The following is a 27,219-nucleotide window of genomic DNA, read 5'->3' as shown; positions in this document are numbered from 1 at the left end:
TCCCTGCTGGGTCCACCGGATGCCAACTGCTTGGTACCCACACACTGGATTCTCCTGGACCAATGGGCGCTCCCATCCCTTCACAGGCTCCATCCTTATCCCTCTCACCCGCATGGCCTGGGGACTCCTGGAATGTGACGATTTGAGGAGGACAGGCAGGCAGGGAGGAAATCAGGAATTCTGATTCTCATCCTCAGAGGGATTCAGTCCCTAGGCCATGGCCACTCAACTAGTAAGTGGCATTGCAGGAGCTCACACGCACACTGGCGTGACTCCCAGGGGCACACTTGCCTACGAGGCCCCTTGGGGTGACGACCCTTTTGCCGGGGGCCGCTCTGTGTCATCCCAGGCTGTGGAGTGGTGAGTGGTGTGAACGGTTCCAGCAGCGAATCTCTGAAAACCGAAGTGGGGCTGTTTCATAGCCTCCAAAGGCTGGAGACAGGCTCTGGTTCGAGACTCTCCAGGAGGGAGAGGCTGGCCGACTTTGAAGACCTCACCGAAAGAAGCCTCTCCAGACACAGTGTGAGCTGACACCTTCAGGCCAAGTGTGGAAGACAGAGCCTAAAACGCCTGGCCACCAGTTCCACCTTACGGGACCCAAAGCCTCACCGATCTGTGCCCCTGCCCACTGGCAAGGGCCGCCAGGATCAAACCAGAGCCTGCTCCCTGCTGCCCAAGGGCCCTCCCTCCCTGGCATGTGTGCATACACCCTCGGCTCCCACCAAATGAGCGTCCAGGCAGGAGGATGGGCAGCTGTCTCTGTCGGCCACCCCTCTGCAATTTCCTGACTTGATTTGCGGCGCGCTGCCAGCTGCACAAGTTGGCTGCTCCGCAGTGTAGAAACGCCAACTGGAAGTCCGCGGGCACGTCAGAGCTCCCCGCTGCACTGGGCCTCCAGCAAGCCGGGCGGGGTCCAGCGAACCCCAGGAGTGTGGATCCCCTGAGGGCTGTTCTCGGCCTTGGCGTGGTCACACCTCCATGTCTGCAACCTGCCCCCCCACCCCCTCCCACCCCTTGCCCAGGGCTTTCCGTGCTGGACTCCCCCTTCAAAGAGGCCAGGCCCTTCGCCTGCCTGTGATTCTCTCCCTGTTCAGGCTCTGGTTATATCACCTGGGGAACGGCTGTTTTAGGCTGGATTTCCCTAGATCAAGAGTATTCCAGCTTTGTTCCCGGCAGGCCAGGCAGCCCCAGGGTGATCTAAGGAGCTGCCAGTGTCTTTGGTGTTGGTCACTTCCCAGCCATAACCTCCTCAGGTCCTGGCTCTCCTGTGATCTTTACATACCATGATCAGCAAAGGTCAAGGATCTGGGCCCCTAAGGCATTCCCTTGTCAGTTTAGAGCCTTCACTGCCCCTGTTAAGAGATCCATCTTCCTGAGGCCCTTACAGAAGAGGAGGGGAGAAGTGTCGAGGACAGAGCTTGGCTTTGGGCCCAGATCTGGGCTCCAGGACTGGAATGCTGAGTAGCTCTGGGCAAGGGATAATTCTAGCACTCAGAATGCTCCCCACACAGTAAGGAGAGTGGTAGCTCCACTAACTGTCATTATGTGAGCAGCCCAGGCCACTGTGCACACTCAGTGCTCCTCAGATGCCTGTGAAACCATTTCCCATGAAGCCCATGACACCCCGGCTGCTGGTGAGCTTGGGCTCCTGCTGAAAGCAGGCTGTGCTTGTTTGAATCTGGGAGAAAGGGAAAGGAATGGTCTTGAACCTGGCTGCCTCCGGAAAAAGGTAGCAACAAAATCCAGAGCTTCCCTGAGCAGGAGAGCTAGGCATGGAAGGGCACGTGCAAAAGAAAGTGAAGAGGAGATGGCAAGGGCGCCACACATAACTTGCCTATTTTGCCTTTTCGCACATCCTCAGGCAACTTCCAGATTCTGGAGTTTCCTGCCCAGCCACCCTCCATAGACCCAGCCCCTCGCTTTGCACCTCATTCATGTCCCATGGTTTCATGGTCTTGTTCTTTGCAGGGACAGCTGATTCCCAGCGCTGATCCTTGAGACTGCAAACACTTCTCTGTGTTGGGAGGATGGTCGGTAGAAACATGTGGTCTGCTCAAGGCATTCTGGAGGTTCTAAAGATTGGGAGTTCTATGGAAGAATTGGAGGAGGTAGACAGGCAGGACTTTCAGCTAACAAGCCTCCTGGGGCACTTTGGAATCCCGCCACAGGCCTCTCTGCTGGCACAGTTGACGGCCAGGAAAAGAAGTGAACAGCTGCACAGAGATGTGTGTGACTGAAAGATCAGGCTGTTGGATGCATGGATTGGTCCTCTTGGATCTTGGGAGGTGTGCTGGCGGGAAGAGAGGTTGGTCCCACAGAAGAGCCTGGCCCACCACGTGTCCGTCTGGCTGTGGGGCCCATACTGCCTCCCCCGGGGGCTGCCTGCATGCAGAAAGGCAGGGAAGTCTCAAGGAACAAGATGCACGAGCTGGGCAGGCGTGCAGGAGCCAGCAGCACACCTGGGTTCCTTCCTGTCCTGGGGAAGCCTCACAAGGAACCAGCAGCCCCTACCCCAATTCTGTCCCATGAGAGTATCCCGAATACAATCACAGAAGAGGTATGTTGGTGCATCTTCAATGCTACAGACATAAATTAGGCAATTTCCCTGATACCTCAACTGCCCCACATGACATTTGATTTAATTCTTCATAACCAGCATCAGTGACTACTGATCTCCAAAGCAATGAATGAAGCTGCCCAAGGTTCTGCCGAAGAAGGTGGGTACTGCCCTGGCCAGAGGTGTTCTGAGCCGTCAGGCACCACTTCCCCCCCTTAGTTCTCAAAGCCCAAGTCCCTCCCATCAGTCATTTCTGGCCTTACCTTATCGATCCTTTTAATAGCAGGCAGTAACAATTTATTAGCACTTTTCCAGAGTCTCTGCCTCCTAGCTAGATCTTTTTCCATCCTGAGAGCTGAAGTAATATTTCTTCTAAATCTAGCTCTCTTCAAGGCACTACGGGAGGCCAGTCTGAGTGAGTCAGGGATGCTACAGAGAAGGAAGAATTAAGTTAGGACATTTCCATTTTCCCACTGCTAATTTATGAACAAATAAATTTGTTGGTTACAATTGAGCAACTATATGGGGCTGGGGGGAGGGGACTACAGAGACCAGATGAAAACAAGCCATCTTTGATTTCCCTTTACAGAATTTTATCTTTTTCATTAAAAAAACTTTTAAATACAGTTTTAAATGTTACTTTCTACTTACAGTTATTACAGAATATTGGCTATATTCCCAGAGTTGTACAATACAGCCTTGAGCCTATCCTACTCTCACTACCCCACCCCGGTCTGTCCCCCGCCCCGGTAACCACTAGCTTGTTCTCTCTGTGAGCGTAATTTGATTTTTAAAAGTGGGTTAGGAGGTGAAAGGACAGCGCAGCTTGAGCCGGGTGGGTCGCGGGCTGGACTTCCCGGCAGCCCAGCCTCCCTGCCCTGCTCTTGTGACGCAAACTTTCGGTGCTTCAGTTTTACCCACGACCAAAACGAGGTAAGGAAGAAGCCACTTCCCTAACTCGTGCCCCACTAGTTGATTCCTGACTCCTTCCGGAGAATGAACTGCCGGGAAGGCGCTGGCGGCTCGCGCGCCGGCAGGAGGCGCCCGACTGCGGGAAGGAGGAGAAATTCAGGAGACACTGGGCCGCGGGGAAGGGGCCCCGGCAGCCCTCCTGGCTTCTCAATTGTCCTCCCGCCCCAGCCAGGAAGCAATCAGGGACTCGGCCTGGGCAGGCGTCTGGGGCCGTATAAACTCAAAGCGTTTACCCTGCTGGTGGCTGAAAGGAAAGAGGCCAAGAAGAGGCCAGGGACTAAGAAAGTCCCACTGCGGGACCAGCGCTGCAGGCTTTCGGGCTAGAGGTGCCTTTGGAACCAGAATGACTGCTTCCCAGAGGACGGACTGCTGGCCCAGGGCTGCTTCACTCTCCCCACGAAGGCCCTGCTCTGTTACCTTCCGGTCCTCTGCCCACCACCTCCCACTTCCCAGAGCCGATCCGCACCCCAGGCACCAGCTCCGCGCGCGTGCGCAGTGCCAGCCCTTGCGCCCACTCTCCACCTGACTCTCGTTTGATTTGCCCAGTAACAGACGTCACTGTGCTCAGAGCAAAACAGAGGCTCAGAAAGGGTAAGTGGCTTGTCCAAGACCACACAGCTAGTAACTGGCTTCAAATGCAGTCCATCTGCTTTACTGTTTACTTATTTTTCCAACATTAATACTATAGTAAGGGCTTCCCTGGTGGCGCAGTGGTTAAGAATCCGCCTGCCAGTGCAGGGGACACGGGTTCGAGCCCTGGTCCGGGAAGATCCCACATGCCGCAGAGCAACTAGGCTCGTGCGCCACAACTACTGAGCCTGCGCTCTAGAGCCTGTGAGCCACAGCTACTGAGCCCAAGTGCCACGACTGCTGAGGCCCGTGCGCCTGGAGCCCGTGCTCCACAATAAGAGAGGCCACCGCAATGAGAGGCCTGCGCACCGCAATGAAGAGTGGCCCCCGCTCGCCGCAACTAGAGAGGGCCCGCACACAGCAACGAAGACCCAGCACAGCCAAAAATAAATAAATAAAATAAATAAATTAAAAAAAAAAAAAAAAAAAAAAATACTATAGTAAGTTACTGACATATAGTTTTATATATAGAACTTTAATATATTTGTAAAATTATGCAATATATTAAATTATTTTATAGTTAATGACTATTTTTAATATTACTGTTGAGGTTTTATTTATTTTTCGAATAGGCAGTAGTGCATGCAATTCAAAATTCAAAATATACCAGAGGAATGCAGTGAAAAGTCCCCCACCTCAACCTTTGTCTTTCAGCCACCCAGGTCCCTCCTCTCCTCAGGAGCAACCACAGTTAATCCGTTTCTTGTGTATCTTTTCAGAGACAGCGGAATAGATAAAGATGCAGGGGTCCACTAGCCAAAGAATGTAGGCAGCCCCTAGAAGCTGCAAAAAGCAAGGACACAGATTCTTCTCTGGGACCTCCAGAAAGAGAAACAGCCCTACTGACATCTTGATTTTAATCGCTTAAGACCCATTGCAGACTTCTGACCTCCAGGATAATAAGGCAATAAATCTGTGTTGTTTTAAGCCACTAAATCTGTGACCATTTGTTACAACATCTATAGAAAACTAATATGAGTTCCCAGTTTATAACTTATCAAATAAATATTAGATTAAATATTTAAATAGGAATACCATACAAACAAACAAACAAAACTTGTGGGGAGAGTAGATCTTATAATTATGGCTTCAAAGACAAAGAGTGAAAGCATTTTTAAAAACCTCTATGTATTAAAAATAAACCTATAATGAAATTATCACGCAACTTACAAACTGGAAAAATATTTGAAATGTATAAAATGAACAGAGAATCATCTTGAATGGTAAAGTTAAGGGTGATTTTCTACAATGAATGTGCATTTTTTTTTTGTAAAGAAGATACATATTTCGACAGAAAGAAATTGTTACTGTGGCAGTTGTATTAAAAATGAATTAGAGACAAGTATGGGCACTTCACCAAAGAAGATATAGGGATGGCAAATAAGTGTATGAAAAGATGCTCTACATCATTACTCACTAGACAAATGCAAATTAAAACTACATTGATACACCACTGCACACCTATTAGAGTGGGTTAAATTAAAAAGATGGACCATATCAAGTGCTAACGAAGACATGAAGCCACTGGAGCTCTCACACTCTGCTGGAGAGGATGTAGAATGGTACAACCACATTAGAAAACTTGAAAGATAAGCATACACCTACCATATGATGCAGCCATACCACTCCTAGGTATTTTCCCAAAAGAAATGAAAGCATGTGCCCATACAAAGACTTATATGCAAATGTTCATAGCAGTTTTATTTTTAATAGCCCCAAAGTGGAAACAACCTGTCCATCAACAGGTTTATGGATAAACCAATTGTAGTATAGCCATATAATGGAATACTACTCAGCAATAAAAAAGAATGAACCATTGATATCTGCAACAACATGGAGAGATCTCAGAATAATTACACTGCATGAAAAAAGACAGACCAAAAAAAAAAAAAAAGACTACATACTGTATGGTTCCATCTATAAAATTCTAGAAAATACAAACTAATCTATAGTGTCAGAAAGCAGATCAGTGGTGGCCTGTGGTTAGGGTGGAGTGGGGAGGGGAGAAAGGGAGGGGTCACAGTGGTGCACAGGGAAACTTCAAAAGGGGTGGGTATGTTTACTATCTTGCTTGTGATGATGGTTTCACAGGTGTACACATACATTGAAACTCATCAAATTATGTGCAGTTTGTTGTATGTCAATTATACCTTAAGAAAGTGGTACTTAAAATTGGCTTGATCTTGGAAAGAGATGGAAGAAACTTAAATACATAACACTAAGTGAAAGAAGCCAATCTGAAAAGGTTACATACTATATTATTCCAACTATATGACATTCTGGAAAAGGCAAAACTATGGAGACCATGAAAAGATCAGTGGTTGCCAAAGGTTGGTGGGAAGAGAAGGATCAACAGGCAGAGCACAGAGGATTTTTAAGGCAGTGAAATTATTCTGTCTGACTGAGTATCCACTATAATGGTGGACACATTTGTCCAAACCCATTGAATTTACAACACCAAGAGTGATTTGTAATATAACCTACGGACTTTGGGTGGTTATGACGTGCCAATGTAGATTCATCAGTGGTGATAAATGTTCCGCTCTGGTGAGGGATGTTGATGGTGAGGGTGGGTTGTGCATGTGTGGGACAGAGTGTACAGGAGAAATCGCTGTACTGGCTGCTCAACTTTGCTGCGAACCTAAAACTGCTCTAAAAAGTAACGTTTAGTTTTTAAAAACTGGCTTGAACCATTGACTATGTTTTGTCTCTCGTATCAGGGCTCTGGGGGCAGAGGGGGTCAAGGGTTTGTTCAGGTGCTACAGACACTACTGAGGACACAGATGCTTCCCATCCTTGGGCTGTGTCTCCCCTCCTCGTGTTACGAAAATGGATGCAGCTTTTCAAGAAGTCACATGCAGGCACAGCCATGTGTAGCAAAGATGAACTTATTTCTTCTTTTAGACGTCTTTTTTTAAGAGAGAGGAAAACTCTCCTGTGAGCTCTTCAGAAACTTTCCCTCAGGTCCCATTGGCCAAGGCTGAGTCGCATATCCATGGTCTGACTGTAAGGGAGTCTGGGAAGCGGAAGGGGGAGGGTTTCCCCGTGGGCATCCACCAGCACTCCTCTGGCACTTACAAGGCTGTGTGGCTCCTTCCTCCCGCTTTCTCCACCTGCTGCGCTCAGCCTCATTCTGTTCTCTCTGGCGCTCCCTTACCCCACTGTCTACCCCAGAGGGTTCAGTGGTGCTCACTGGGGTTCCCATAGGCCTTTCTGTATAACTTCATTGTCCTTCTGTCTAGACTGCCTTATGCGTGCATATGTCTTAACGGCCAGACGTGAGCTTCTAGAACCACCCCTCTTTCATTAGGAGAGTCCCGGGACCTAGCCCAGTTATGCTTGAAAAAGTGAACTTGAATAGGAAGAAAAAGCTGATGGAGCTAGAAAAGGTCCCGGAGAGGACACAAGGCAAAGGTGGGAGGTGGGAGGCGAGGAGCCGAGTCAGTACAGAAGCGGGTACTAAACACTGGAAGGCTTCAGTACTGAAGCAGCAGAAATGATCAAGACCTAGCATGATAAAGGACATCACTTAGATGAGCTCAGAAAAAAATAGACCTGGGAATATCACTCTGAAATTGAAAGGAGAGAATTTTAAAACAGAGATGGCACAGCTGGCCTCATGGGACAGAATTCTCTGTTCATTCAACATGTGGAACTTATTACCTCTAATAGGTCGTTCAGGAAAGACTACAACAATTTTTAAGTGGTTAAAAGCTACTAAATGGACAAAGTGACTACACTTGTTAATGCCAGGCCCTGCAGCCTCGCAAAACACCCTCTCCCGATCTCAGTTCTCCAGAGGTATCTTTGGGCTGGATGAGTCACGTGGGTCTGAAGTGAGCCTCAGGTTATCCATGCTTCATGACTCATCAGATCGAAAATCACCTCTGTGGGGCAGAGATTCCTGACAGCAGGAGAAAGAACAGGAGATGCTCCTGACCCCAGGATTGTACAGTCATTTCAGTAGCGACTGACTGTTCCTTGCCGGCCATCCCAGGCAGAATTCTAGAGACGCCCTGGAAGTTTGGGCCCCAGTCTTAGTTGGCTGGTGGCCAGCAGGCCCTAGCATTGGACTCAGGATGGTTCCTGCATATCAGGACCATTGCTGTTCTGAAGCCATTTATCTGAGGAGTACAGACGCTCTCTAAAGAGTCCAGCCCACTAATTGCAGACTCAGAGTCTTTAAGGAACATTTGAGCTGAATCAGGTTGAGATTCTCCGCTGAGCATAGCTCTTATATTCTCTAAGTTCACTGGAAGCACCGGAAAGAAATCTTGCAGCAATCGTTTAATCTCATTCACCTGCATCCCAGTCCCCCAACCTCAAGCTGCACCCAGTTTTAGAAGTCTCTAAGGTCTAAACCCAATTGGCCCTTTTCTCCCACTCCCAGCTTGGGCATTGCCAGGCGGCTCTCCAAACCATGCTCCCTGGCTCCCCGTGATGGGCCCTGGGGCCTGGGGTCCCCCCTCCTCCCACTGCTTCTTCCAGCAGCTGCTCCCAGATTTGCTCTCCTCAACCCAGCAACCTCTGTCTCCTTCCCTTCTCTTTGAGCAGACGGTCCCCTCTTCTCTTTCCCCAAGAGGGCTGAGACCATCCTCACCAGCTTTCTTCCTTTTCTCCTCATCTGATCTCCTTTGTGAGCTAGATATGTTAAGTTTTCTCTGTTCTTCCAAAAACCAAAACCACTGCCTCTCTAAGACCTGCCTTCCCCTCTCCGTTTCCATCCTCAACACAGCTACACAGTGACCTTTGGCTTGCGCCTCCCCTCCTCACCTGTGGTTCCTGCCCCCACCCCTCTACTGAAATGGCTCTTGCCAGAGCACCAGTGACCTCCTGGTCACCAAAGTCTAGGGCCATTTCCAGGACTTTGTTCTTTTTCCTGCCCTCACGGTCACTAGCCTGCTTCCGACTCTCCTTCCCTGACTCTTCCCTGTCCTGGACCCCCAGCATTTCTTCCGGATGACCCGATCAGCCATCTGCACTGCAGTCTGGACCTTCTTGTTTGAATGAAAACATCTTGCTTCAGGGGCTCTCGCTACCTTCTGGACTAAGTCAGCCCCCTGACATGATGGGCTGTCACGGCTGTGGCCCCGGCAGGCTTGCCTGCATCATTTGGGACCGCTTGTCCCTAGCCCCTTATACTTCAGTCACATCCAGACTCTTGTAGCCCTCTCATTGGTTTCCATGAGTTTGCAGGTGCTGTTTCCTCTGTCTGGAATACCTCTCTTCCCGCCACCACTCGCCTCTCCACCTCAGTGGAGGAAGCCGTGCTCCTGATGCTTTTCCTGAATGTGTTCTATGCGCTTAAACTCGGCAGCAGCCTCAGCCCTTTGGGTGCCAGGAAGGTACCGTGTAGCCCAGCACGCAACAAACAGACATCCTCGGTCTCTTGCTTCCACACTGGCTCCCTCTGAACATTCATTCCATCTCAGAGTGTCAACTTGCAGCTCAGTTCAGCAGAAATGCTTGGATGCTCCCCTGCAAGCACACGTTTGGCTAATTCTCAGCTCTCCGCCTTTATGCCTCACGTCCTCTCCTAAGGCCAGACCCATGTCCCTGCCTGTTCGCAGGATGGGAAGTTCTGATCAGCACTGATTCCTTTCCTCTCTCTCCCCCCAGCTACCAAATTCTGTCCATTCATCCTTCACAGCCTAAACAGACAGACAAGCAAAACAAACAAAGCCCTATGCTTTGTCTTTCCTTTCTAGTACTCAATCTGGTTGTGATGGTTCATTTTCTGTGTCAATTTGGCTAGGCCACAGAACCCATTTGGTCAAACATGAATCTAGACGTTACTCTGAAGATGTGTTTAAGATGAGATGAACATTTAAGTCAGCAGGCTTTGAGGAAAGCAGATTATCCTCTCAAATGTGGGTGGGCCCTGTCCAATCAGTTGAAGGCCTTAAGAGAAAAAAGACTGAGGTCCTCTGAAGAAGAGGGAATTCGGCCTGCAATCCACCTTTGGACTCCAGCTGCAACACGAACTCTTCCCTGGGTCTCCAGCTGCTGGCCCACCCTGCAGATTTTAGACGAGCTGCCTCTACAATCAATCATGTGAATCAATTCCTTAAAATAAACCTCTCTCTCTCCACACACACACCCTATTGCTTCTGTTTTTCTGGAGAACCCTGACTAATACACTGTTCTACCTCCTAACTCAGCTCCCTGTTCCTGTGTTCACTCCCCTCCAGCCCACTCCAGTGATGCTCGCTGATTTTTTTGTAATGTTAATTTGCTCACAAAATTTGCTGGATCCCTACTGTTTATCAGTGGATGGCTGTGTTTCCCAAATATCAGATGTTTGTGTATCTTCATCATGTTTGACATGAGTTTTCAGTGTCTCGTCTATACAGTTACTTGTTTTAGATTTTTCTTTACACTGACCCTTCTCAGGGACGTTTGCATTTTGGCAGGAATGTGTGAATTTTTTTTCAACTTTTTATTTTTATTGGAGTATAGTTGATTAACAATATTGTGTTAGTTTCAGGTGTACAACAAAGTGATTCAGTTATACATATACATGTACCTATTCTTTTTCAAATTCTTTTCCCAATTAGGTTGTTATAGACTATTGAGCAGAGTTCCCTGTGCTATAGAGTAGGTCCTTGTTTGTTATCCATTTTAAATATAGCAGTGTGTACATATCAATCCCAAACTCCCTAACTATCCCTCCCCCTCCCCTCCCCCCTGGTAACCTTAAGTTCGTTCTCTAAGTCTGTGAGTTTGATTCTGTTTTGTAAATAAGTTCATTTGCGTCATTTTTTTTAGAATTCTGCATATAAGCAATATATTATGATATTTCTCTTTTGCCGTCTGACTTACTTTACTCAGTATGACAATCTCTGGGTCCATCCATGCTGCTGCAAATGGCATTATTCCATTCTTTTTAATGGCTGTATAATATTCCATTGTAGATATGTAACACATCTTCTTTATCCATTCATCTGTTGATGGACATTTAAGTTGTTTCCATGATTGTGTATTGTAAATAGGGCTGCGATGAGTATTGGGGTGCAAGTATCCTTTCGGGCCATGTTTTTCTCCAGATTTATCCAGGAGTAGGATTGCAGAATCATATGGCAACTCTATTTTTAGTTTCTTAAGGAACCTCCATACTATTCTCCATAGTGGCTGCACCAATTTACAGGAATGTGTGAATGTTTAAGATAAAAGCTCTTGCAGTCCCAATCAAAAAGTGAAGAGCAGTTTTGTGGAAGGGTTTTGAGCTTTCCTAATTCCCTGCCACCACGCAAGCTGGTCCTCTTGACTTGAAGCTAAATTTCTAAGATGGAAAGTCCCAGCAAGATTGAGACGTGTGGGACTTCCCTGGTGGTCCAGTGGTTAAGACTGCACGCTCCCAATGCAGGGGGCCTGGGTTTGATCCCTGGCTGGGGAACTAAGTTCCCGCATGCCGCAACTAAGAGCCTGCATACTGCAACTAAAGATTCCACATGCCGCAATAAAGATCCCCCATGCCACAACTAAGACCCAGCACAGCCAAATAAATAAATACTTATTACAAAAAAAAAAAAAAAAGATTGAGACGCATGACACAGATTACTACACCTCTCTTGAGTCATCAAGACAGAGGTGGCTCCTTCATGCAGTTTGTCTCTTCAGCTGAGGTTGGGAGTGGAGATGGGGAATGTTTGGTCCCACCTGTGGGGGTAGGGATGGGGGTGGGGAGTATGAATGAAGGAAGAAGAGGAAGAGGGCAAGAGACCACCCAAGTTTCCGTAACTTACTCTCTGACGTTTGAAAATACCCTATTTCATTATTTTCTAGGATTGATTTCTGCAACATCTATTCCGAGAAAAATATTAGAAAGAAATAGGTAGTTTCTTTGCATCTGTTATCCCCTTTGTCAGTATTAAACGACTTAGTCACTTCTCTGGGGAATTAAAGAGGTTGATTCATGGCTATGTGACCCACTTGTCACTTCTGGTTCCTTTTTCCGTGTTCTATATCAAGACTCAGAGCCCTAGGAAAGGGCATTTTTGCACTCAGAGAAGAACCTGAGAAGAGCCTGTAAGTAAACTTTCAGAATAATCTTGATTTTGAAATTGCTTTTTTTTTATAAGAAAAAATTAAGTATTAGTAAATTGGAATAAACAGTTGAGACCAGAGGAAACTTTAAACCTCTGCCTCTCTCCCCGACAGTTTACCTCTGTACAGAAATACCAGAAAGTCTTTGTTAACCTTGGCCTGAGGGATCTGAATCCCTCATCTCAGGGAGGACTGCAGCTTGAGCATCTTCTTAACAGAACAGCTGTGTGGACTTGGGCCATCCCTGGCTTTTGAAGAATTGATCTGTTAGCCAAGCCTCGGGTCGGGGAGAGGAGCAGGGCTGGCTCGGAAAGGCTGCCAGGCCTCACAGACAGTGCCATGCCGGACTGAATTTTTCTGTAGACCCTCCTCTGTTTACCCAGTAGCTCTCATTAATCTTTCCTTTCTTGTGTGAAGGTTGCTTTCAGAGAGGAAGGCGTTCGCTGGCTTTCCCAAGGCAAGAACGATGAAAACAAAATTATGAGGAATTCATTTCACCTCTTGGCACTGCTCGAGCTATTTTGGCAGGCTCAGAGAACACTGCGTTCCCGACCAATTTATAAGTTTGCAAGAGCTTTAAAAAAAGAAAGAAAGAAAAAGAGAAAAGGACAAGAAACGCTCCGTCCTCCTTTTGTCCCCCTTACCGGTGCTGGGCTTCTGCAAAATGCCAGCACCCAGAATGGGCTCGGCCACTCTTCTTTGCCTTTATTTTCGAGACTGTGGGCTGGCAGGACCCAAGGGAGCTGTGGTCCCCAGAGGTGAAGTGACCTATCCAAGGTCACATGCAGGCCGGACCACAGGTCTCCTGTCTCCCTGCCCCGTGGTCTTTTTCTATCCCACTCTGCCCTTTCTCCAAATCCCCTTTAAAATGAGATTCCCATCAAGTCCTGAGGTCAATGAGAGGCTGATGTGTTAGACTAGGTTCCCACAGGGGATTAGCAGAGCGGGTCGGAGAAGCAGAGAAAGAGAACATCGGCAGTGGGGTTTATTTTCCCCCAGGCTGTCTGCAGACTGTATCTGGGCTTGTTGAGCATAAGCCACTGGCTTCTGCATGGGGAGCCGGGTCAGAAGGAGCAGTTCTCACTTACTGGAAATCTCAGGCTGTCAGACAAGGTGAGGGCTCCCCACTTGGGGAAGGAGGGAAGCAATAGGACCGCGTTGAGTTCCTTGTCCTCTGGGTCCTTCCCCAAAGAAGGCTGCATTGGTTTCTCCTGCACTTGCAAAAGCAATGATCCTGTGGGTTTCTGTTTGCCAGCGCCAGAGCGACACTGGTGACGTGCTTTTTCAATATCCCCCCAATCTTGAAGGCGCCCAGGCTGGGCCACTTTGGAGGCTCTAGTTATTATTGTCACAGCTGCTGACTGGGCCTTGTATCTGAAGCAAAGGATGCGTTCTTTGCACCTCGAGGGTTCATCTGCGCTCAAAGGAATCACAGGACAACACAGGAATGTTCATCGCCCTGACTCCCCAACAAAGTGGGCGAACAGGGCTCTGGGGCTGGGGCTGGGGGCTGGGAGCCTGTGTCCTCCGTGCCAGGGCTTTTGCTGCTGCCACTGACGTTTAATACCCCCTGGGGGAAACAATCAAATCCACTGCCTATGCACCTCACAGCCGGCGTTTTGCTGGCGTGCGCAGGTTGATGGAGAAGCCTGGCCGCTTCTGTTTCCCATGGCAGCAGCTCAGCTCTGCGTGAAAGCAGATAAGTGTGGGCTCAGGCTGGATACACAGACCGCACAGTTCTGCGTGGCTCCGCGCTTGGACCAGGAGCTTCTCATCACTGCCCCTGTTCCGTAACTCGTTCCCTCCCACCCAGCCACACAAAAACTCCTTTCATCCCGTGAAAGAGAGATGGGTCCTTGGTGATATTCTCCTGTGAACTGCAGCTGTGGTTTCCTGGCCCCGGGTTGTGGCGCAAACTGGAGTTTAGGGATAAAGGCAGAAAAGTGGTAATTATTCTTGGGATATTGCCATTGGTAAAAGCAAAAAACAGGTACACGGTCCTGGGGAGACACTGATGTTGAGATAAACATTACTGATAATGGAGGCACCGTAAAGAGAAACTGCAGGTTAAAGGGATCAAGTTAGCCTTTTAGCTGCTGCTGGAAGAAGCAATGGAGAGAGAGGGAAGGGCTCAATCCAGGAGAGCAAGAGAAGGGAATAAAATAGAGCTAGAGATCTTTGGGGAAAAAATATTCCCAAGGCATAGAGAAAAACCTTTATGCATGAGACTGGAATCTGGCCTACAGCATGATTTTAAAAGGTACCAGGGAATAAAAAGAGGGTAAAGTAATTCAGATGACTGGAGAAGGAGAAGGGGAGGAGGAAGGCCAGGCAGAGAGAAGAGGAGGAAGTCACGTGAGGATTTCCCCAAACACCAAGGGTTGCAAACTGACAACCAGTAGCCAAAATCAGTGTCAGACTCTTCAAAAATAATTTGAGCCAAACTTTTTTTTTTTTTTTTAATCAGGAGATGCTATCCAAAGAAAATTAGATTTCTGGCTTCTCTTAAAAAAAAAAAATCAGAAAATCTGGTAACACTGGGTCTGTGTACAGCCTCGAAGAAAATCTGCTGGGCTGGACTCCTGCAACTTCAGCTGGGACATGGGCTCCCAGCCCCCCAGGACCCACTGCCCACACCCCTGCCCCCCAGGAAGTCTCTGTATCTCTTGATTTTCTTCACTCTTTTCGGTGCCTGTCTGACCCCTGCAGGCGTGTAAAGGCTCAGTGCTGCCCACACTGCCCTAATTTACCAGCAAAGGGAAAACCCCGACCCTAACCCCCAGCTCAGCAGAGAAGGTGGGGACCAGCACTGAATGCTGCTCTCATCCCCTGACGCTGGGAGAGACAGTTCAGTTGAGAACGAATGCCTTGCAGCCTAGACCTCAGACCAGGATGGGCCTGACACCCGATGGAGATCTGTAGTCAGCTCTGGAGGGTTCAGTTAGGCTGTGCTGACAGAGGAGGTGGAGGACACCCCATGCAGATGACAACGCAAGGAGAGTTTATACCTACAGTGTTGAATGGCATTTCAGGATTCGCCCATAATTGGGATTCTGGGAATATATTTCAACCAAAATTAGAAGCAACTCTTTGAGGATCATGTTAAAGAGAGTCTGAGAAACTTGCCTATCCTGAACCCTCAGTGCCATGTAAACATGGGTTAGAATCCTGGCTCTTCTACTTACTCGCTGTGTGACTTTGGACAAGTTATTAAACCTCTCTGAGCCTCAGTTTCCTCATCTAAAATGTATCTATATAATCATACAGAGCTACTGTGAAAATTAGGAATAATGTATTTTGGATGCCATAACAGTGGCCAGACGCTTGGTAACAACTTGGTAACTATTATCTATTATTATTACTATTTTGCTTGTCCACTTTTCTAATTATTTATTTTGTGATGCCTAAAGGCAAATTTGGTATGTGGGAAATTTTAACTCGGTTGCTTAGGAACTCTGGTAGGAGTTTTAAAACAGGTTTCATGAAGAGTCAGAAATGAGATGTTGATGTGATGGGAAATGTGTCACATTGTGGTAGAAAACTGGGGTCTCCCTCCCACTGCTGCCTCTAGTCTAGGACAGCCTCGGCCAGCCCAGTCGCCTCCTTGGATTTTCGTTTCCTCATCTGCGGAAACCAGCCGGCCAGGTGTTGCTCATCTAGAGCTGTGCCGTTCAGTAGATAGAAACCAGCCACGTGTGACTATTTAAATTTAAATGAATTAAAACTAAATAAAGTTAAAAATTCAACTCCTCAGTTGCACCAGCCCTCCGTGCTCAATTGTCACATCAGGCTAGTGCTGACCATGTTAGACAGCACAGATACAGAACGTTTCCATCACTGCTGAAAGTGCTATCAGACAGTCCTGAATTCTAGAGATTGCTATACAGTGCCTGGTCGTCAGATGACCAGCATCAGTACCGCCTGGGACTTGTTAGGAAAGCAAACTCTCAGGTACCAGTCTAGACCTTTGAAATCAAAATCTGCATTTTGACAAGACTCCCCCAGTGATAACATCCTCAAGTTTAAGAAGCTCTGACCTGTAATATTTCTTCCAGCTCTAAAAGTAAAATTTAAGAATCTGGGTATCTGCCTGAAAAAGTCTTTGAGAAAGGAATAAATAACGAGCTTGTCCAAATCCTGATTCCCTGATTTTTCTAAAAGGAAAGAACTGGGGCCGTCTGGAGAAAGAAAGACCAGCAGAATGACTGCACCTCTGCAGGAGCGAGAGGATAGAAATCAATAGACATCTAAAGGCAACGTGTCAAACATTAGTGCTGGGAAGGCGGTACAATCCAGCTCCTGCCTCTGAGCCTCTCATCGTTGGGACATTGAAGCATTGCCTAAAGAGCCTCAGAGGAGGGACGTTCTCAATTTGCTGTGGCAGCAAAGAAACAAGAAGAAACGGGTTGCATTTCCTAGGCACCTTATCTCCAGGCCATCTTAACGTGCTTGCCAAAGCTTCCCTCCTTAAACCTCACCAGGAAGGAGCTCAGGCAGGTCTTTTATTCAAGTAGGGAAAATGAGGAACAGAGATTGGTGAAGAAATCAAGGCCACATTCAACAGTGAGAGGAAGGGCAGACTGGAACACCAGCCCGGAGCTTGTGGTCCAAACGCGCCGCTGTGGCTTGAGCTATAAAATAGGAGAGAAGGCATTTGGTCCTCTTGCTGCAGAAAGTTTTGATGTCTTTTGGTGACATGCTGTTTTCAGCACAAAAACAAAGGGGAATAATATTAGATCTGTTGCTTGTTAAGAAAACATGTGCCTCTTACAAGACAAAACTGCAGTAATATATCTTATTTAATTGTTATTAGATTTCATTGCCGAAGGCTAAAATTTTAATGTATCCATAAATCTGTTTCTCACTTGCAGAGAAATCTCTTTATAAAGAACACACTGTACAAGGATGAAGGCAAGAGGAGGGAAAAATGAATCTAAAATCTGCATTATTAATTTTTTAGACAGCAAGCAACATGGTACCTCATAAAGGATATTAGAAAAAAATGAAACAGCTGGGATTTTTGATTTGCTGTAGAGAAAAATCTGCTGATTTGAGAAACATTCTTACAGGGTAAACTATTTTGATGCAAAAAAATGAGCAGATAGAAATGGATTTGTGATATACAAATCAGCTCTTAAACAGTCACTGACAAAGTGTGATGTGTTTCCAGCAGATACAGTAAGCTGAGCATCCTGTCACATAACCCAGAGCCGTGGAATCTGGGCGTGGCTCAGGGGACAGGGAGACCTGGTCTGAATTCTGCTGTGCCACCTACTCTCCGTGTGATCGCTGACACATTTCAGCAAGCACTCTAAGCCTCGGCGTCCACTGTGTGAAAAGCAACCTCCAGAGGCTTTAGGGAGGATGCAGAGAGATGCTATATATAAAGTGCTCCTAGGACATAATAGACAATTATTATCTACTAGTGTACCAATTACTCAGATAACGGTTTGGGGCCAAATCCAAAGCCATACCGAAGAAAGCAAATGGGGACACACCTAGGAGGAGAGGCAGCACCTCCCAATTTGCTGTGGTGCTGGGCGTCCTGCCCACTGTCCCCCTGCTCACGGCTGACTGATCAAGTCCTCCGACCCAGGCAATGAAGCAGGGCTGACTCGCACTGGCAAGGCTGGGGACAGTTCAGGAGCACTGGGGCTATCAGTGATTTCTGGGGCTCACAGAGGCATAGGAGTGGATTTGGTGCGCAGGAGTACTGCCAACCTCCAAATCAACCTCCAGTTCTGAAAGGCAGCAAGCTTGCAGGAAAAAAGAACTCTGTTCTTTTGCTGGTCCCCACTCTAATGTCCATTTCTTCCAATTTCCTTTCCTCCGGATGGAGTAAGACCGCCTTCTTAGGGAGGATCTCGAATCTTCTGTAAGGCCAGTCCCACATGGTAATGACCCTTCTTCAACACAATGTCTCCCTGTATCTCTTCTCTGCACTGAACTTTACCATTCAGATTATGTGCAGGAGCTGCAAGCCCTCTATATTATTGCTGAAGATACTTCCACAGGTTTGTTCCTAACCTGCCTATTTCCCCATCTCATTTCTGTCCTACATTGACCCCGTTCCGCCCGAACCCAAAAAGAGAGCCATTTCTTCCCTTCAGGTTGCTCAGTTCATGCCCTCCCGCCAGTGACTGAATACCTTTCTCACATTACCAGTGTAATTCACTGGCTCAAACAGTATTAAGCTACTCCATAAATCCAGCCCCAAAATATTTGACATGAGAAGGGATTTATTTGAGAGTGTTTAAAAACTGATCAATGTCTTCGTTAAAATTCCATACATAGGGTATAATGCTCATTAGATATTTTCATGTCAATTAAGATAGCTCAAATTTATTTTGTATCATCCCAAATGAACCCAAGGCTCTCTGAGTGCATCACACACCTAAATCTGCATGACTGACAGGGTAGTAGCAGCCCCATAGCACCTTCACTTTTGTTATGCCAGATCTGGGAAAAAAGAAAAGATGATTAACTCGGTGACAAAATATTCTCATTTTCCTTGTAAGAATCTCAGGAGAGAACTGCACTCAGAGGGTAGGAGCAAGGGAGGGAAGGCAGAATGGTTACAGAGCTGAATACAATGGCCTCAGTCCAATGCCACGTTTAAGTTTGGATGCCTTTGGTTTGCTTTCTTGTCTGTAAACTTAGAGCACAAGAAAATAGATGACTGTCAGAAAGTGATCTTATATAATGCAGTTTGTTGAAATTTCAGCCTGTCCATCAACCTAAGGTTTGTTTCAATTAATAAGACCCATGGCACAGGATTGCTGCTTTTATCAGTTAACAATCGCTGTGCAAAAAAGCAGCACAGATTTCAGGGGCTCAAAGTAAATAAGCATTTCTTATTGCTCAAGTATCTGTGATCAGCTGGTGGCTGGGGCCTGGCTGGCCTAGGATGCCCCATTTCACGTATCTGGCAGTTGACTGGCTATTGGCTGAGTTGATGGAATAGACTGGTCATGTTCCTCTTGTCATTCAGCAGCCCAACCTGGTATGACGTGATGAATGACCCCACCCCCCGAGCCCCTACCAAAGATGTCCATGTCCTAATGCCCAGAACCTATGACTATGTTACCTTTCATGGTAAAAGGAACTCTACATATGTGCTTGAGTTAAGGACCTTGAGATGGAGAGATTATCCTGGATTACTTGGGTGGCCCCAGTATAGTCACAGGGGTCCTTTGAAGAGGGAGGCAGGAAGATCAGAGTCATGAGAGAAGATATAAGGATGGAAGCAGAGGTCAGAAAGAAAAGAAGATGCAACATTGCTCTCTTTGAGATGGAGGAGAGTCCACAAGCCAAGGAATATAGGTGGCCTTTAGAAGCTGGAAAAGGCAAGCAAATGGATTTTCCCCTAGAACCTCCAGCCCTCTGCAGCCCTCTGGACCAGTTTTAGACTTCTGACCTCTAGAACTGTGAGAGAATAAATATGTGTTTCTATAAGCCACTAAGTCTGTGGAAGTTTGCTACAGCAGCAATAGAAGCTAATACACCTGGACTTGTCAACAAGTTAGTAGTAGGGTTCCAAGAGAGGCAGGAGGGAATCATAGACTCAGGATAGGCATACTATTACTTCTGCCACATTCCATTGGCCGATGATGTCACAAGGCCATCCCAAATTCAAGGACTGGAGAAATAAACCCCACCATGTGATTCTATTTCTCTCACTTCTTGATGGGAGAAGCTGTAATGTCACTCTGCAAGGTGTAGAAACTGAGCAGGACCCTGCGGGGCCTCCCCAGGGACAGACCCCGTGTCCCCCACCTCTTGTTTGTAGAAAAGCTTTAGCCTCGTAGGCCTCCCCCCAAGTCCAAAGAGCAAATTTAATGAGAAAAGTGAGAAAATGCAGAAACAAAGGAAAAGAGTCAAGTAAGACAAAATAATAAGAGTTTAGCCATAACACAAAGTCAAGGACTTTTAGTGCCTCCTCAAGGCTGTAGATAATAACCTGAACCATATCCTTGAGGTGTTTTGTAGACATTAAAACCCCCCACCAGGTGGAAGAAGTTAACTGCATGTGACAATAAGCATGTAGACCCCAGAGGGGTTGGAACCAGAGGTTGATGATGTTAATTCCCGAAACATCACACTGTTACCTCACCACCCACAATCAGAAGGATGTACCAAGCTGATCAGGCACCTGCAACCCTCTCCCTCACCTTGCCTTTAACAACCCTTCCCCGAAAGCCACTGCGGAGTTCAGGTCTCTTTTTTTTAAACCGTGTTTTTTTAATTGAAGTATAGTTAATTTACAGTGTTGTGTTAGCTTCAGGTGTACAGCAAAGTGACTCAGTTATGCATAAACATTTGTATATATATTCTTTTTCAGATTCTTTTCCATTATAGGTTATTACAAGACACTGAATATAGTTCCCTGTGCTGTAGAGTAGGTCCTTGTTGTTTACCTATTTTATACACAGCAGTTAATCCCAAAGTTTTAATTTAGCTCCCCCGCACCTCCCCATCTCGTTATCCCCTCTGGTAACCATAAGTTTGTTTTCTATGTCTGTGAATCTACTTCTGTTTTGGAAATAAACTCATTTATATTGAGTTCGGGTCTTTTGAACACAAGCTGCCCGTTCTCCTTGCTTGGCCACACTGGGCACCACCTTGCAATAAACTCTGCACTTCCCTTCAGCACAATCCAGTGTCAGTGGATTGGCGGTGAGCGGGCCCAAGTTTGGTTTAGTAATAGTGTAGAGACTGAGAAGGGTAAAAAATTACGGCCATTTTTTGCAATCAATCTATCATCGTGCCCTTTACAAAGTGACAGAGGACATTTAAACGTAACATCTGACCCTGTTTCTCTTTCATTTCCAGGGACACAGGGAGCATGGGTGTCTGGGCCTCAGGCACCAATATCTTCCTCAGTCTTTGGAGGACGTATGTGTCTCCAAGGAGCCTTGGATGGATGGACTTCACCCAACATTTGGGCACTTGCTGTTTTGTTGCTTTCATTTCCGTGGGCCTCCTCTCTGGGGCCTTCTCCTGGCTTCTGTCCTCATTCGTAGTCTTCACCACCTCCTGGATGGTCACGTGTGCTCTGCTGTGCTGCTCCAAGCACGCACGGTGTTTCATTCTGCTCTTCTTCCTCTCGTGTGGCCTGCGTGAAGGCAGGAACGCTTTGATCACCGCTGGCACAGGGATAGTAATCTTTGGACACGTGGAAAATATTTTTCACAACTTTAAAGGTCTCCTGGACAGTATGACTTGCAACCTAAGGGCAAAGAGCTTTTCCATCCATTTTCCACTTTTGAAAAAATATATTGAAGCAATTCAGTGGATATACGGCCTTGCCACTCACCTAAGTCTATTTGATGACCTTGTTTCTTGGAACCAAACCCTGGAGGTCTCTCTTTTTAGTCCCAGCCAAGCCCTGGAGGCACAGCTCAATGACACTACAGACAGAGCCCTGCATGTCTTGTACCAGGTAGTGACGGCGACAGAGGTGTTGTCTTCCCTGGGGCGGCAGCTATTTGCCCTCACAGGGCTTCTGCTGGTGCTACTTGGCACTGGCCTCTTCATGAGGCGACTTTTGGGCTCCTGTGGTTGGAAGTTTGAGAACATCTACATCACCAGACAAGTTGTTCAGTTTGACGAGAGGGAGAGGCATGCACAGAGGCCCTGCGTCCTCCCGCTGAATAAGCAGGAAAGGAAGAAGTATGTCATCATCCCATCTTTCTGGCTGACTCCTAAAGACAGGAAAAACCTGGGGCTGTTTTTCCTCCTGGTGCTTACCCATCTCTACATCTGGGTGTTGTTTGCAGCCATAGATTATCTGCTGTATTGGCTCATCTTCTCCGTCAGCAAACATCTCCAAAGCTTGCCAGGGCCTGAGGTTCACTTGAAGTTGCACAGAGAGGTAGGTGCTCGCAGGCCCGTCTCACTGTGTATCCCAGCTGTTTGCTGTGTGTTTGCAAAAGATCGTGAACTTCCCAAGGCAGGGCAGTGTCTTATTCCCCTCTGGATTCTCAGTGCCTGGCACAGAGCCTGGCATGTAGGAAGAACACCCAAAATGTTGGTTAGATTGAGTTGAAACCCCAATGTTAGAGTATGAGAACACCCTGAACATTTTTGATCACTGTATTAGTTTCCTGTGGCAGCCGTACTGCAACAGAGGAGACCATGGTCTTTGTTCATCCCATCTTTTCTCTTTTCCATTTTTCCCTGTGGAAATTTATGATTATGTAGACATTTCAGAGGATCTGGATACTGTCAGATCCTTGTCTTATTTGTTTTTAAACGTAGCGTTCTGCGCTAGGTGGAACGTGCACATGTGTGTCTAGTGTGTGCCTCTGTGTGCATGTGCACACGTAGTGTGTGTAGTTGTATGTGTGTACATGTGCACGTGTGTGTGTGTGTGTGTGTGTGAATGTCATGCGCGCTGGGTGTTGTGCACTAGCCTGGGCTGGTGAACATGCCATCTACTGTTTCCATATGTCTGATTTTCCCTCCTCTTTATCGAGCCACAATAGATTGTGCCTCTGCTGGGGCAATCTCAGAGGGGAAGAGCAGAAAGGGACCTGAAAACCCTCCTTTGAAAGCCCATTTGCTCCTGCTGCATCCACACTCTCCCTCCCCTTTTCTCCTGGCTCCGAAGGTACTGTCTGGCCCCTGCCCCGCCTAATCCTGGGCTGCTTCTCAGAGTTGATTACTCTGAGCCCTCTGCTTCCTCTGAAGTCTTCAGTTAATTACAAGAACCCCCCGTTGCTCTACATATCTGGAGGAGGGTGGATAATGGAAACAGTGTTTCAAATGAAAGCCAAACAAGATTTTCAGCCAGGCTTGATCCGGGGCAGCGGCTGGTAAAAGGGCTTCTCTCCTCCTCTCCCCCACAGTGCATCCCCCTCCTGTAGTCCCTTTTTTGATCTTCCCCTCTCAGTTCTTCCTCTCCTTCTTTATCTTTTTGCTCCTCTCTCATCTATTTCTCTCTGAGCCAAAACCCATGCCTGTTTTGTGAATTCTCACTGTTTTAGATAGACGAGTGGAGAAAAGCAAGTCTGCCTTCCAAAAAAGGCCCAGAAGCTTTCCAATGACAATGTCCTGGCAAATACATTTTGGGGTGTTGCTGGGTCCTGGGGATGCAAAGTTGTCTAGACCGTGATGGCTGCCATCGAGGGGCTCACGTCCTGGCGGGGGAGGCCACCACGTACGCTCACAATGACAGCAGGGTGGTGGGCGCAGAACAGATGCGAGCACGAGACTGCTGTGGGAGCTCGCCTCAAAGTCTCTCCTGCCGAGCCTGGGAGGCTGTGCCACCAGCAGCCGGCTTCCATGTAACTGGCAGTGCCCTGCCCTTATCCCACGATGCCCTTGGAGGTTCCTGGTCTCTCCACTGCAGCAGATTTGCAAAGGAGAAGTCAAGCAAGAAAAGAAACATTGGCTCAAGTTTTCTCCCACTTTTATACAATTTTAAATAAAGAAGAAAAGTGGGAAACGACGTGAATAGACCTGGCTGGATGGGTGGACACTGTAAGTAAAAATAGGTACAGTCGCTACTTATTGAGCACCTACTATGTGCCCAGCACATTACCCATGCGGTAATGGGTGGGAGGGGTGGTGGTGGTGGGATGAATTGGGAGATTGGGATTGACATATATACACTAATATGTATAAAATAGATAACTAATAAGAAACTGCTGTATAAAAAAGTAAATAAAACTTTAAAAAATTCAACCTAGAAAAAATTATACCTTGAAAAGGAAAATTGTATCTTGAATTTCTTTCCCTTGTCTGTGGCAAAACTGGAAATTTGAGGACAATAAAAATAACAAAATATGTTGAATATAACCTCAGCATATTTTGTCATGTATTTGCATATTCATCAGTATTCTCAGTAGTTTATTAATACTTTTCAATCTTACACAGTATGAAATGACTTCTAAGCTGGATATTTGGAAATACTGGGTGTTCGCCTTTCCCTAAATCACATTAAATGGAAAAGGAAAAAGAAAATCTGGCAGCAGTGGATCATACAAGCATAATCTGAAGTTTCTACAAGGGCTTGCTCTCAGGAATGGATTAAAGAAAAGTGCTTTGCTAAAAATCCCAAGGCTAGGTCAAAGGAATAGCAGCTAAAAGCTCCCCTGCAACCCTAATCTGGAGGAGCGGAGCTGGGAGACTCACTGTGGCACCTCCAGTGGAAATGAACGACACAACGCTGACCTGGTCCTGGGTTCCAGAATCCTGTACCCAATTATCTGTTTGGTTTCCACTCCTTAACACACCCAAACAGAATTCTTGATTTTCCATGATGACTCCAGCCCACACACTCGAGTTTGCTCCTCCCTTGAGTTTCTCATCTCAGTAAATGACACCCCCAGCCACCTTTCCTCACTCCTCAAACCATCATCAAGCCTGTTGGTTCTACCTCCAAAAAAAAAATAAATCCCAAACCTGCCCATTTCTCTCCCCCTCCATCGCTCCCACCGAGTCCACGCCACCATCATCTCTCATCTGGACAACCCCCAACACCTCTTACTGGCCTCCATGTTTCCATTCTTACCCTCCTACACTCCTTACCACCCCCCCACAAAGCTGCTCAAATGATATTTTAAAAATGAACATCAGATCAGGTCACTTTTCTGCTTGAAACCCTCCAGTCTGTTCCCCAAGAGACAAATAACTGTAAAAAAGCCCAGGTAATAATAATCATGAAAAAGAATCTGCTCCCAATGAGAAATATCAGCATGGAAAAGAAAAAGAAGATTTTCCTGTATGTCAGGTAGAGGCTTTATGACATTCTAGTTCATCTTTATGACACCTCTTCAAGGTAGAGAGTATTTTCTACACTTGACAAGTAAATAAATTGAGATTTAGAGAGGTTAAATAACTTGTCAAAGGACCTACGACTACTTTGATGAAACGGGAATCTTTTCATATTTTTTAAGTTAACATACAATAAAATTTACATTTTTAGTGTTAGTTCTATGACTGTTGACACCTGGATAGATTTGTTATCCTCACAACATTCAGGACACAAACAGTTCCATCGCCCCCCAAAACTCATACCATCCCTGTGTAGTCATAACCTCCCCCCAGGCATAACTCCTGGAAATCCTTGATCTGTTCTCTATCTCCAGAGCAGTCTCTTTTCAAGAATGTCATGTAAATGGAATCATAGAGTATGTAACCTTTTGAAGCTGACTTCTTTCATTTGGCATAACTATTTTGAGATTTATCCAAGTTGTTGTGTGTATCAATAGGTCATTCCTTTTTAATTGCTGAGTAGTATTCCAATGTATGAATACACCACAGAGTGTTTATCCATTCACCTACTGAAGGACATTTGGGTTGTTTCCAGTTTTTGATGATTATGAATACAGATATTATAAAGATTCATGTATATGTTTGGTGTGAACGCTTTTCTTAGTGTAAATTCCCATGAGTGGCATCACTGGGTCCTATGGCCAGTGTATGCTGCACAAAAAGAGCTTTCAGTATCCTTAGGAACCAACTTACTGGTACAGAGAAACATTTAAAAGGTTAACAAATAGGAGGCAGGTACAAATACAACAACAATAATTTCAAACACTAAGGAGGAGGGAAGAGTACTGATCAAATAGTAAGTAATGTCATCAAAGTAGGAAAATGAATAAAATAGTTAAAGGGTTACTAGGTATAGAATGAGTTATGATAAGTTATGAGTTGGTGATGAAAGATACAAACTTAAAGAAAATAAATCTAGGAAACAACATAGAGGAGATTTAGACCTTCAGGCTAGAGTGTCGTTTTATGACCATCACAATTTCTCTTCGATACTTCCATAGTCTGGGCTACTGCTTTCCTGCATATCACAGTTACACTGATGGCAGAAGCTCTTGGGCTTATACTGTACAATGTTATATAAGCATGTCTGGACAGATGTATTAGTAAGGCTGCTATACAGAGAAAGTAAAATGCATAATAATTCATGCTGAAATGGTTATTTACATACAAGAATGGGAGGCAAAAAAGGGAAAACCCTAAGACATAAAACTTTATTTTTCCAAGCAGGAAGTTAAGAGTTACAGATGCTGTTAGGAAAATAATCTAACAGAAGAAATAAGTTCTATACACAAAAATTGCCATTACGATATCTAAACTATTGAAAAACTGAAGCATAACAATTTCCCAGTGATTACTCAATGGAACATTGGGCTTCTGTGAAAGACTAGAAATAAGAATATACTGGGGAAGCAAAGAAAATGATAATTATATAATTTAAATGGGAAAAAAGTTACAGAAAGCATGGGAAAATACATATGCATGTGGACAAATGCAAAAGGAAATACACGCATTAAAGTGCTTGGGTGGCCTAGGAAAAAACAAATAAATATGAAAGCAAAAGATCTGTGACAACAAAATATCAAATCAGATTTCTCTGCCACAGCCAAAACAAAGGCCATTTTTTTGACTTTCTCAGCATTGGGGTTAGCAAGAGAAAGAAGGCAATTAGGCAACATCTAAGTGATTCTCTATAATAAGGTATTATGTCAATGAGGTCAAATTAACACAAAATGTAAATTCTCGGCATTATCACCAGCAGCAAAAAGAATGTGCTTCCACTTTCACATTGGAAGGTGTCTGACAGGGTGTCATTCCTCACCCAACTTTTTCCTTCCAGCCAGAGCTGCGAGTCTCCAGTTCTTTAGGAACTTCCACACTTCTGAGTCTTCCTTTTCCCTGGGTGCCCTTCTCACTGCTCAGATATGCCCCCTCCCTGCCCCAAGACTCTGCTCAAAAATCCTGGTCCCATGTCAATCATATCTCAATAAAGCTGGAAAAGAAAAGAAGAGAAGAAAACAGAAGAGAAAAGAAAGGAAATGAAACAGAAACGAAAGGGAAGGGAAGGGAAGGGAAGGGAAGGGAAGGGAAGGGAAGGGAAGGGAAGGGCCAGCTTCTGGTTCCTAGAAGCTGACCCTGACAACCCACGGCAAAACCTTGCATTTTCCTCTGTGTTGTAGCATTTATCTGAACCAATTGTAATGATCTCTTGATAATTACAGTGTTTTGGAAATAAT

The 27,219-nt window shown here is 46.2% G+C and overlaps 1 protein-coding gene and 1 pseudogene across 1 annotated transcript; one reads left to right on the top strand and one right to left on the bottom strand.

Annotated features, from left to right (window-relative positions):
- The window catches only part of LOC103005762 (dihydropyrimidinase-like), a 118,253-nt pseudogene that overhangs the window by 19,210 nt on the left and 71,824 nt on the right, over positions 1–27,219 (bottom strand).
- LOC130708487 (dendritic cell-specific transmembrane protein-like) lies at positions 21,051–22,253 on the top strand. Its single transcript, XM_057549133.1, has one exon. It carries the CDS (start codon positions 21,051–21,053, stop codon positions 22,251–22,253), a length of 1,203 nt encoding a protein of 400 aa, XP_057405116.1.

The sequence above is a fragment of the Balaenoptera acutorostrata genome, chromosome 6 (assembly GCF_949987535.1).
Source record: "Balaenoptera acutorostrata chromosome 6, mBalAcu1.1, whole genome shotgun sequence".
Classification (NCBI taxonomy): Eukaryota; Metazoa; Chordata; class Mammalia; order Artiodactyla; family Balaenopteridae; genus Balaenoptera; species Balaenoptera acutorostrata.
The sequence above is the reverse complement of the archived record's forward strand: the minus strand, read 5'-3'. Positions and strand labels throughout refer to the sequence as shown.